This window comes from Monocercomonoides exilis (assembly GCF_001643675.1).
Source record: "Monocercomonoides exilis strain PA203 chromosome Unknown scaffold18-1597598, whole genome shotgun sequence".
Classification (NCBI taxonomy): Eukaryota; Preaxostyla; order Oxymonadida; family Polymastigidae; genus Monocercomonoides; species Monocercomonoides exilis.
The window spans coordinates 353973-366681 of NW_027150563.1; the positions used below are offsets into that span (position 1 = coordinate 353973).

Consider the following 12709-nt stretch of genomic DNA (forward strand, 5'->3'; position numbering starts at 1 on the left):
AAAACATATGATTTGTAATCGGAAAAAAGCAACTTTATCGCGTCTTGAGCATAAAAAGTTTGTAACTGTTCAACATCTGTTCTTAGCAACTTGTAAAATTGACGCATAAATTTTCGTCCGATTCGGATATCCATGGTGGAGATTCCAGGACAGCTCCAGCTGTTTTCAAATTAATTTCTATGATCTGGACCATTTTTACGTGAAATCATCAATAACAAACAACAAATGTTAAAGCAATTAGCAATCAACATACATGATTTTAGGAATTTCACTTCGATAAAAAAATGTTCTCTCAACCTTTATTAAAATTTAATTTCTAAAAGAAATGGACAAGCCTTTCTCTTGTTCTAAGGAACGAAAAGAGAGAAAGAAAAAGAAAAAGAAACAAAACAGAGCATCTTCTGTTGTTTCTGTTTCGTATACATCTTTAAGAAATTCATTTCAAACGTTTTCATCTCTTCGACAATATTTATCAACAGCTTGCGAAAAACGAGAAAAAGCTTGCAAATTATTTGAATCAAAAAATCTGCAAAATAGAGAATGTCTTCAATGCAGCATCAATATGAGAAAAAATGTTACCATCCTTGAATCTTTATTGGAATATCATAACAGAACTTTTCAGCTTATGGAACAGCAATTGCTTGTTACGCGACAGAGAATTGATATGAAAATATGTACTCTAACAGATTACCTTCGAAAAAGAAGTGATGAATTTGATGGAATGATAAAGCAAGATAAATACGGAAATTTCGCTGTTCATTCCTCTTCAAGATATAAACGACTTGACAAAGTTGGTTGGGCTAAAACGTCTTTCATTCACACAATGAAATTGCCAAGGCCGCAAGCTCAAAGCACAACATTATTACTTAGCGACTTGCTTCCAAAAATAAGATCTTCAAGAGCGACATTTTCGTTTCCTCATTCATCATCATATCGCATTTCTATACCAACTTTTTCTCCAAATTTACCGTTTCAGCGCTCGACTTTTACTCAAGAACAGAAGTCATTTTCTTTGCTATCTTCTACTTCATCAAATCAAAACTTATTATTATTTTCAACAGGATCAGAAAAAGACCACAGGGAAGGTAAACAAGCTGCAAAAAAGCGCCTAAACGAAGCAGAAATTGAGGTGTTGCGTATTCTTCTGAGGAGCTGCAGAACGTTGAGATGTCTGTTGACAAAGGAAAACAGCGACGAGAACTATCAACAGGAGAGGAAAACAGACTTGAAAGAGAAAGGATTGAATAACAGAGCAATTGAAAGCAATCAGCAGCAACTAAAACAACAACAAAATGCAAGTAAACAAACGTCCTCTGGCATTTCACTCATTTCAGATAATTTTGCTAGTCAAACTAATTCTTTTTCTTCATCATCATCTTCTACTTCTTCATCTTCAACAATAACAACTTCTTCTTCATCTCCTCCTCCTTCCTCTTCTTCTTTCACTTCGTCCTCAATTAACCTCAAAAAAGACACAGAAATATCACAAAATGATAAAGAAGTCTTTATTGCCCCCGGAGAACATTTTCATTCCAATTCACAAAAATCACCTCAATCTCATTTTATTCTTATCCCTTCTTCTCCATCTCCTTCTTCTTCTTCCACTTCACCATCTTCCTCTAATAATTCATCTTCTTCCTCTTCTCCTTCCTCCTCTTCTCCTTCCTCCTCCTCCTCCATCCCCAAACCTTCTCCCCAATGGAACACATTCACCCAATCATCCCCAATCACATCAGAAGATGACAATTCCAAGTCTTTTCCTTCTCCTTCTGAAACGCCTCTTTCATTCATCAGCCCTGTCCCTGTGATTGAATATGATAGAAGTGATAGAATCACTCCTCAATCAATAGATTCTTCTATGTCACCTTCTTCTTCCTCTCCTTCTTCATCTTCCTCTCCTTCTCCTTATTCTACTCCCTCCTCCTCCTCCTCTTCTTCTTCTTCTTCTTCTTCTTCTCTCTCCATTTCATCCTCTTCCTCATCTTCTCATTCACATCACACTCATCTCTCTGCCAAATCAATCGAACATTCCATCACAAGAAACTCCTTCTCTTTCGATTCTTCTCTTCAGACACGAAATTCTGCCTCTAAATACAACAATAGCCTTTCTCTTCTCAACGATGCAATCGCTTCACCTTCTCCTTCTGTTTCTTCTTCCTCTTCTTCTTCTTCCTCCTCCTCCTCTTCTTCTTCTTCTTCTTCCTCTTTCATTTCACAGTCCACTCCTTTCTCTTATTCCACTAATGTTCTTCACAGTCAACCTCTTCCTCTTTCACCTTCATCATCCTCTTCTCCTTCTTCTTCTCCATCTCTCTCTCCTTTTCCTTTTCCATCTTCTTCTTCTACTACTTCTCTTTCTCTTCCAATTTCTCTCTCTCTCTCTCCTCTCCTCTCCTTCTCCCACTCTCTCTCAGAGCTCCATCTCATCATTTCTTCTCGCCATAGAAAATATCTTCATCATTCGAAAGAAGAAGCAACTGCACTTTCTTTGAGTGTGTGTGTGCTGGAGATGATGTTTGATGTGGGAAAGGTGTGGACACAGAAGAGAAGAGAAGAAGTGATGAAGAAATTGGAAGAAGGAAGGAGGAGAGAGAAGGAGAAGGAAAGAGAGAAGGAGAAGGAAAGAGAAAGGGAAAGAGAAAGAGAGAGAAAGAGAGAAAGAGAAAGAGAAATGAAGAAGGAAAATGGAAGAGGAAAAGGAAGTTATGACATTAAACATTATATTGCTTCTTTTGCTTCTAATCCTTCTTCTTCAACTTCTTCTTCTTCCTCTGAAATCAATCAGAATAATTCAATTCCCTTTAAAAGAACATTTTCTCATTCATTTTCTTCTTCTTCTTCCTCCTCCTCCTCTTCTTTTTCTTCTCTTTCTTCTTCTTCTCTTTCACTTCATCCATTTCATATGAATCTTCCGTCACCTCAACATCAAAACTGTACAGCAATTGAATCTCTTCATCCAATCAACAATTCTTCTTCTTCTTCTTTCTCTCCTTCTTTTCCTTCTTCTTCCTCATTATCTTCCTTTTCTTCTTCTCCTTCTTCCTCTTCTCCTTCTCCTCTCCTTTCTCTCTCTTCCTTATCCCCTTATTTCTACATCTCCCATTCTAATTGCCTTTATTTCTCTCTTTCTCCTCTCAAATCCTTCTCTAATCCTCTTCCTGTTATTCTTTCTCTCAATCCTTTCTTTCTATTCAACAAGGGAATCGCCAAATTAGGCAAAGGAAAACTCGTAAATTCACTTGGTGCTTATTTAGGGTTCTCGAAACATGTAGGTACTGGCGGTTTAATTGGTATGCAGATGATAGAGAAAGAGCTGAGGATGAGGCATAAAGACTATCACAAATACAAATTGAGGAAAGAGGCAATGAAAAGGAAGAGAATTCAGAGAGAAGAGCAGATGAAATTAATGATGAAAATGGCAAGAGAAAAAGAAATGGAAGAGATGGAGAACAAAAACAAGAGTAAGAATTGTAAAAAGCAGTCGAATAAATCATCTTCTCAATCATCTAATTCTATTAATCCTTCTTCTTCCTCTTCTTCTTCTTCTTCTTCTTCAAAATCTCCAAAATCACCAAAGTTTTTAAATGATTCCAATGCTAACACACTTTACTCCCTTATCTCTTCATTCTCCTCTGGCTCTGCTTCTGCTTTAGCTTCATTAACATCCTCTTCTTCCTCTTCCTCTTCCTCTAATTCCTCCTCTAATTCCTCTTCTTCTCTTTCTTCTTCCTCTTCTTCTTCTCTTCTCTCTCGCCATCACTCACGTGAGTCCTTCCAATCAGAAGAAGGGCATGCAGATGGAATGAGCTGTGTGTCTGTGGATGAAGAGGGATATTTCAGCGATGATCCTATTTCTGAGCTGGTGGAGGGAGAAAGCAGTGGAATGAGTGGAGAAGAAGAAGAGGAAGAGGAAGAAGGAGGAGAAGAGGGAGAAGAGGAGGAAGAAGAAGAAGTTGTATCGTTGAGAGGAAGTGATTGGGAGAAGGAGGAGAAGGAGAAAGAAAAAGAAGATAGTGAAGGAAGTGGAGGAAGAGGAAGAGGAAGAGGAAGAAGAAATGGAAAGAATGAGAATTATGATGAAAGGGTGAAGGATGTTTATAGTTGTGGATATGATGAAGATGAAGACGATGAAGACAATGGCAATGAAGAAGAAGGAGAAAAAGAAGAAGAATGTGAAGAAGAAGAAGAGGGAGAAGGAGAAGAAGAAGAAGATGATGAAAGAGAATCGCATTTATCCTTTCGAAGTCCATCTCCTTCTCCTATGTCTCTTTCTTCTCTTTCTCCCACTCATTCATACAGCAGTATTCATTCCTATGGAGCTATTGCGAAGAATTCTTCTTCTTTCTCTTTTTCTTCCTCTTCTTCTTCTTCTTCTCTCTCTCCTTCTTCTCCTCTTTTTTCTTCTTCCTCTTCTTCATCATCTTCCTCCTCTTCTTCCTCTTCTTCTTCTTCTTCTTCCCCTTTTTATTCTCCATCAAATTCTCTTTCTTCGCTCTCTCTTTCTCCTCATTCTCCTCATTCTCTTCATTCTTCTCCTCAAAAATCCAATCATTTGCTTTCTCTTCCTCCTCAAAGGAAAACAATAAAAGTGAAGAAAATTACACCTAATAAATATTCTGGTTCATTGCTGACACACAAACAAGGGAAAGAGAGAGAAAGAGGAAGAGAAAGAGGAAGAGAAAGAGGAAGAGAAGGAAGAAGAGAAGAGAGAGAAAGGAGAAATAATAATGTGAATAAATATAACAATAACAATAATTCTCATTATCATTATAAATCAATAAGAGAGGAAGAAGAAGAAGAAGAAGAAGAAGATGATGATGATGATGATGATGATGAAAAAGGTAAAAATTCAAAAATAAACAAAAATAAACAAATAAACGTGAAATATGATGAAAGATATGACAATTTGTTCAAAGAGAAGAAAAGAGGGGTAGCAAAACTGTTAGACATCAAAGGAAGAATTGAAGCAAATGCATCAGAAGTTCGAATAAACAACATTTTGAGCACGCTTTTTGCGAATTTCCAGGGAGAACAAGAAGCAAGTGAGGCGAGGAAGATGGGGGAGGATGAAGATGAAGAGGAGGATGAAGAGGAAGAGGAAGAAGAAGAAGAGGAGGAGGAGGAGGGGGAAGAAGAAGAAAGTGAAGAGGAAGAGGAAGATGATGAAGATATTGAAAGTGAAGAAGAAGAAGAAGAAGAAATTAAAAGAGAAAGATATAAACCCAAATATCATTCTCATTCTGATTTTTATCTTATCAATAAAGGAAAGATGAATACTTCTGCAATGAATGAAAGAAATATCAAAGATTTAAAAGATTTAAAAGATAAAAAAGATAAAATGGAATTTAGAGAGAAAAATGATAAAAGAGATAAAGAAGAGAAAAATGAATCAAGAAATTCAATGAGAATGAAAGAAGCAAAAGAACTTAATAATCAAAGGGGAAATGGATTGATTCATTCTATTTCTCGTTCTTCTTCCATCTCTACTTCTTCTTCTTATCCTTCTTATCCTTCTTCTCATTCTGATTCTAATTCTTATTCTAATTCTAATTCTCTCTCTGTTAATTCATTTGATAATAGAAACAAAAGAGAAGGGGAAAATAAATATTCTGAAGCAACTTTTTCAAATAGCTCGCTATTTCCATGTTCTACACTGCCTATTCAGGAAGGTGTGGAGAAAAGAAATGAAATACAACAACAATTTTTGATGGAAAACAAGAAAAAGGAAAATTTAAGTAAACAACAGAAGGAAAGTGAAATGGGGAAAGAAGGAGAGGAGAAGAGAAAAATGAAGAATATATTGCAAAATAATTCTAATTCTTCTTCTCTTCCTTCTCCTTCTCTTCCTTCTTCTCCTTCTCCTTCTCAAACAAAACACCAAATGCAATCAATCAGTACATTCCATCACATTCCCATCAAAAACTCTCCAACTCATCCATTCACTTTCTCTCCCTCTCCTTCTTCTGCTCCTCTTCCCATTCTTCCTCTTCTTTCTTCTAATCCTTCTTCTAATTCTTCTTATTCTTCTAATTCTTCTTCTTCCTCTTCCTCTTCCTCTTCCTCTTCTTCTATTAATTCTTCTAATTCTATTGTAAATGCTAATGCTTCTTTGAATGAAAGTTTTGCTTTTTCTTCTCTTTCTTCTCCTCCTTCACATTATTCTTCTTCTTTTTCTTCTCCTTCTTCCTCTCCTTCTTCTCCTCATTCGATTTCTTCTTCTTCTTCTTCTCTTCCTCATTCTCTTCCTCTTCCTCTTCCTTCTCCTCCTCCTTCTTCTCATTTCATTTCCTCTCCTCCAACACCTCAAGCCATTCATTCTAATTCTCCTTCTCATTTCTTTCCTTCCTCTTCCTCTTCCTCTTCCTATTCTTCTCTTTCTTCTTCTTTTAATAATAATAAATCTCTTCATCATCATCCTTCTGTTCTTTCTCTTCTTTCATCGTCATCTTCTTCTTCCTCCTCCTCTTCTTCTTCCTCTCCTTTCTCTTCTTTTTGTTCTCCTTCTCATTCAATCAACTCACAATGTTTCACTCTTCTATCAAAATTAGGTTCAAATCTTCCTTTTTATTCTTCTTCCTCCTCTTCCTCCTTCTCTTCTTCCTCTTCTTCCTCTTCCTCTTTAACTCCATTAACTTCATTTGCTTCTTTATTCTCTTCTTCTTCCTCTTCAAATTCTTCTTTTCGCAATTTCTCTTCCTTTCAATTCCACCCTCGCTCTCTTAAACATTCTCCTCTTTTTTTCATCTGCGGAATTTCTTTGCCGCCGCGTTTTGATGTTCTTAATTTGGAAACGATGCATTTTCCGGCGTGGCAGCAGGATTTAAGGGAGGAAGATATGGAGATGATATTTCAGTGGTTTGAGAAGAGGCCGAATGTGCTGATGATAAAAGAGAGGGAAATGAAAGGAAGAGAAAGAAAAGGAGAAAAAGAGAGAGAAAGAGAAAGAGAAGGAGGAGATGGAAGAGGAGAAAGGGAAGAAGTGAAAGATGATGTAAAACAAAATGAGACCATAAACCAACAGAATGAAACAAAAAATGACAGTTTCAATGAAAAGGAGAGATTAACCGATTTATCAAACAATCATCCATTTAATGATGATATTTCAAACAACCATTTTCAAAATTCCAATCCAAATACTTTTAATTCAAAAGAACAGAGCAGCAGAGAAGAAGTATCAACACCCAACAGATTGCGTTCTGAGTCATTTTCTTCACCAGCAAACAGAACAAAGCATAATACAGATAACTCTGAATCAAATAAGATTAATAGATTATCTTCTTCCTCTTCCTCCTCCTCCTCCTCTTCTTCTTCCACTATTTCTTCAGTTTCTTCAATGTCTTCTTTCTCCCCTTCTTTTTCTTTAGTCCATCAACCCGTCTTCAAACCACCTATTTCTCCGCGGAGAAATACAAACCTTGGAATTGATGCTATTCCTCCTTTTCCTGGTATGCACAGACACAATTCGCGCCTTTTCCATTCAAATTGCAACATTTTCGGCAGTTCAAATGAAGAAAAAGGAAGAAAAGAAACGAATATTCAGTTGATTAATAGAAATAGCGATAGAATTAGTAATAGCAATTTCAATAGAAATGGCTATGGAATAGGAAGAACTGAAAGAAGCATCATTGGAAATGAAATAAGAAATGGAAGGAATTATAAAAATATGAATGAAAGTAGCAAAACGATGGTGAAATCTCATTCAGAACAAGAGCTGAAGAAGCTGTCTATGTACACTCCTTTGTGTGATATTCCTCGGTTTATCAGAGAAAATAAGGAATTTCAAGCAAAAGAGCAGGAATTGAACAGAGAAAGAACAACAAATGGAATGAAACGAACTTATTTAAAAGCCAAAACAAACAACTTGAATGAAAAAAGAAGACATTTCAGATGTCATTTTCTGTTTCACAGACAAAAACCAACAAATTCCAATGATTTTATTGCAGAAAGTCGTTTTTTCGCTCAAGCAGAACAATCCAAGCAGCTGAATCCATCGGCATTTGAAAGCACTTCATCCATGTTGTGTCCTCTTCCTTCTTCATATGTGAGAAGACTTGACGAATTTCACAATGGGATCGATCGGAGAAACGGAGAAATGTCAAAAAATGACAAGGGAATATACACGAATCAACAACATAATGAAGGAATTGATAGAAGAATAACAATGTATGATGAATCCATACCAACCTCCTTCACCACACGCCCTTCCCACTCACTCAACCACATTCTCCTCTCTCTCCTTCCTCCAGCTACCATCTCTTCATTCGAACGCCTCTCCTCTGCACTTGGCTCCATAGCTCATCTTGTCTATCTCCTTTCTCTCTCTCTGGCTGTCCCTCTGCCTCACCCTGTCTTTCCTGCTTTGTCTCGCTCTCTCATCTTCAGCACACGAAGAATCGAACTCAGATTGCTTTGCCCCAATCAATCTTCTCTTTCTGGGTGGCTTTTGCCTGGATTGTTAGACTCAGCACTGGGAAGAGCAAAAGGAGTGGTTGAAATGAAAGGAGGTGCGTCAGCATCATCAACAATATCATCTTCTTCTTCTTCTTCTGTTTCTTCTGTTTCTGTTTCTTCTTATCCTTCTTCCAATTCTCTTTCCTCTTTTTCTTCTCCTTCTCCTTTGGTTCCTTCAAAATCATCATCATCTTCTTCTTCCTCTTCCAAAAAATCTACAAAATCTCATTCAAAAGAAAACAAAGGCAAAACTAGCAATATAATCACTCCTTCTGCTGTTGATGCATCTTGCTTAGTTCACAACAGATTAATGACAGAAGTATTGAATGTACTGAAAGAGAGAAAAAACGCTATCAAAAGCGATTTTATCTCAAGTGTCTGTGTGAGAAGGAATTTATCTGCTGCTTCTAATTTTATCTCTTCTTCCTCTTCTTCCTCTTCTTCTTCCTCCTCCCCCTCTTCTTCTTCAACAATTTCTTCTGTTTCATCAATTACATCTTCTTTTTCTCCTTCTATTCATCCATATTTTTCTTCCTCCATTTCTTTGCAGAATTACTCTTCAAAAAATAGCACATCAAACAATCTTCCACTAATATCACCACAATCAATCAGAAGTTCTTCTTCTTTTACTTCATCTATTTCTTCTATTTCATCCTCGAATTCTTCTTTTCTTTCTTCATCTTCTTCTCATTCTTCAGTTAAATCTCAATTTCAGGCATTTCAACCAGCAACAGGATTCCGTTCTAATCAGTCAAATATGAACAATAACAACAATAGAAGTACTAATGATAAGAATAATAACAATCTTCCTATTCTTCCTTCCTCTCTCACTCCTTCTGCTCCTCTTCCTCAATCTATTTCTTCTTCTCCTTCTTCTTCCTCTTCCTCTTCCTTTTCTTCTTCTTCTCCACTCAAATCCAAATCTCATCTTCCTTTTTTCTCAAAGTCAACTTCTCCAATCATTCCTTATTCTCCTTCTAATTCTTCTTCTTCCTCTTCTTCTCTTTCTCTCCCTCAACCTGAAATGCTCTGGCAACCTCCTCTTTCTCCTTCTTCCTCTTCTTCCTCTTCCTCTTCCTCTTTCAATTTAAGAGCTTTTGTTTCATCCTCCCCATCCTCCTCCTCTTCTTCTTCTTCTTCTCTTTCTTCTCCTCCTCTCTCTCCTTCTCATAATCAACTTCCTCATTCTTCTGCTTTTTCTGTTTCAAGTTGTTTGAATGAGTTTCCTCAATCAAATATGAATTGCTTATTAGAATCATCCAATGAGAATAATAATAATAATATCAACAAAGAAATTATTGCTTCCTCTTCCTCCTCCTCTTCCTCTTCTCCATTTATTTCTTCCTCCTTTTCTGTTCCTCGTTCAAATGACTCACCAGCTATTATATCTCCTTCTTCTCTCCCTTCTTCTTTCCCTTATCCTCCTTCCACTCCTCCTCTTCTTGTTGGAGATTCCATTCAATCAATTGACAATTCATCTTCTTCCTCTTCCTTTTCATCCTCTTCTTCTTCTGCTTCTGCTTTCTTTCCTTCTTCTTCTCTTTCTTCCTCTTCTTCCTCTTTTCCAATTGATTCTCAATCTTCTTCTTCTTCTTCTTCTTCTTCTTCTTCTTCTTCTTCTTTTGTTCCTCCTCCAAAGAGAAAAGCGAGCTTCATCCAACAAACACAACCAATGCCTCCTCCTTCTGTCTTGTCTGAACAGCTCTTCTTGCCTCCTTCTTCTCTTCCTTCGTCTTTTTCTTCTCTCCCTTCATTCAGCGTGCCTTCAAGAAACAACATGCCTTCTTCTTCTTCTGATTCAACCTCTTCTTCCTCTTCCTCTTTTCCCTCTTCTTCCTCTTCCTCCTCCTCCTCCTCTTCTTCTTCTTCTTCTTCTTCTGATTCTCTCCACAATATTCCCATCACCACTGCCATCATGTCTTCCACCCCAATTCAACCTGTTGCTCCTCCTCTTCCTTTCTTTCTCCCTCAAAATGCTTCTTCCAATTCTTCTTCTTTTTCTTTTTCTTCTTCATCTCATTCATCAGAAAATGAATCAGTTCAACAAAAATCCTCAAACAAACTTGCATCTTTTGCCAAGACGCATCATCTAACCATTCAAGATATCCCCAATTCAACTTATTCTTCTTCCATTTCTTCCTCCTCTTCCTCTTCTCTCCATCCACCCCCTCATTCAGAGTGTCTCCCTTCTTTCCTCACCTTCCCCCACGGTGTCTGCTGCTCTTCTCCTTCTTCTTCTCTTTCCTGGTCTTTCCTTCGTTTGAGTGCAGTTTTCTCGCCTTTTCACAGCTTTCCTCCAAAATCCTCTTTTTCCACTGAATTTCTCCCTTCTTATTCTTTTCCTCCTTCAAAGACTTCTTCAAAAATGATTGTTTCTCCTTATTCGTTTTCTTCTTCTTCTTCTTCATTTGCTTCTTTTCCTCTTGATGATTCTTCAATTTCCTCTTCCTCTTCTTCTTCTTCTCGTTTATCTTCTGACAAATCTTCTCTTTTGCCAACAAAAAGCATTTTCAAGCGGACTTATACCTCAACTGCAGTAACATCATCTTCTTCTTCTTCAACAAATACATCATCAGCACCTTCATCAAATACAACTGTTATTCGCTACACACGCCGGAAGCTTTCACCAATGCCTTCTTCCATCACCTCTTTTCCTTCTAGTTCTTTCTCTTCTTCTTCTCATTCTTCTTCTCATTCTTCTTCTTCTCTCCTCAGCCAACCTCTTCCCCTCCCCTCCAAGCAAATCCACATCTTCCGCCACAAATCAGCTTCATTCACACTTCTTCTGCATCTTTCTCAGCACTCCTTTCTGCCTGGCCCTGTTTATCCTCTCTTCATTGACGATGGAACTGTGCAAGATCACACACGACATAGCAATTCATCATCAACTTCTTCTTCTTCAACAGCTTCTTCCTCTTCCTCTTCTTCATCAAAAAATGCAAAATCCAATTCAAAAACTTCACAATCATCACGCCAATCATCATCAAACACATCTTCTTCTTCCTCCAAAAAGGATAACAATAGCAATAGCAATAACAGCAATAATAATAACAATAATAGCAAAGCCAGCCAAAATGAAGGCAAAAAGGTTGTTTCGCAGGAAGAGGTGAGAAGAATGGAGGTAGGAGTGCTGCTTTTGTGGTTGGACATTGAAACACTTCGGATGGCTGTGGATTTGCCCCCTGCAACTTATCAGCAGCTGTTGGAATCTGTGATGGAAGTGATGGCAGCAGTGACTGGGAAGTGAATGAAGAGAAGGGGGAGGGAGTGAGGAGGGATGGGGTTGAAGAAGAAGAAAGAAGAAGAAGTGAAAATGAATGGAATTATTTGAAGGCAAAGTTTTTATTTTTGTTTTGTTTTGTTTTTTTGGATAAAAGATGCTTGAAAACAGAACAAAATTGTTTTTGAATATTCGGTTTATATTTCCAACTTTCTTTCGTCAAATCTTGTTTGTCATGTTGATTGTCAAAAAAAATTTTGTATATTTTTTCCTTCTCTTTTCAATTTTTTTTAATTGTTATTGTCATTGGATTAATCTATGTTTGTGTTTTGATTGTGTTTTGCTTGTGTTCAATGTGTTCTTTTCTTTTCTTTTCTTTTTCGTTGTGATTTATCTTTTTTTAATTGTGATTGCAACTAGAAATTGTTAACTCCCTTTGCATTCTGTAAAATGTTTGTATGTTGTTTGCTCTTCTTTTTTCATTATTTTATTTCTGTTTCTTTTTTTTTTTCTTTTGAAATGATTATCTTGAATGGTAATGAGTGTGTTGTATTTATTGTTTTGTTTGTGTGATTGTTGCTTTTTGTTTATGAGGGAAAATATGTTTGTTTTTGTTTATTTTTTTGTTTGATTTTATTTTGAAGGATCAATTTGAATGATTAGATGCTGACGTTTGTCGCTTTTGTTTTTTTTTTTTTGGTTTTTTTAGTTGTTTTCTGTTTTTTCTGTTTTTTCAGCTTTATTAAAGACTTATCATTTCGCAGTGACACACCAGATCACCTTCTGGAAAGCATGAAAAACATGAGGAGTGAAAAATATCGATTTCTTCATTTTTACAAATAGTTTTAAAAAAAAATGTGTTTCAAAAAATGACAACAACAACGACAATGATTATTTGAACAACAAAAAGCAACTTCTTGAAAAACTAATAAAACAGAAAGTGTGAAAACAAATTTCATTTGTAAGAATTGATATTTTTTTTTTTCATTTTATTACCAAAAGAAATCAATCTTTAAAATCAACACAACCAAAGAATAT

General features: G+C 36.6%; 1 protein-coding gene across 1 annotated transcript; it reads left to right on the forward strand.

Annotated features, from left to right (window-relative positions):
* Nucleotides 1-625: 625 nt before the first annotated feature.
* On the forward strand, nt 626-11698 carry MONOS_9096 (uncharacterized protein; the record flags this gene model as incomplete). Its single annotated transcript, XM_067879559.1, has 1 exon — nt 626-11698. The coding sequence occupies one exon, from the start codon at nt 626-628 to the stop codon at nt 11696-11698; it is 11073 nt and encodes a 3690-aa protein (XP_067728751.1).
* Nucleotides 11699-12709: the final 1011 nt, after the last annotated feature.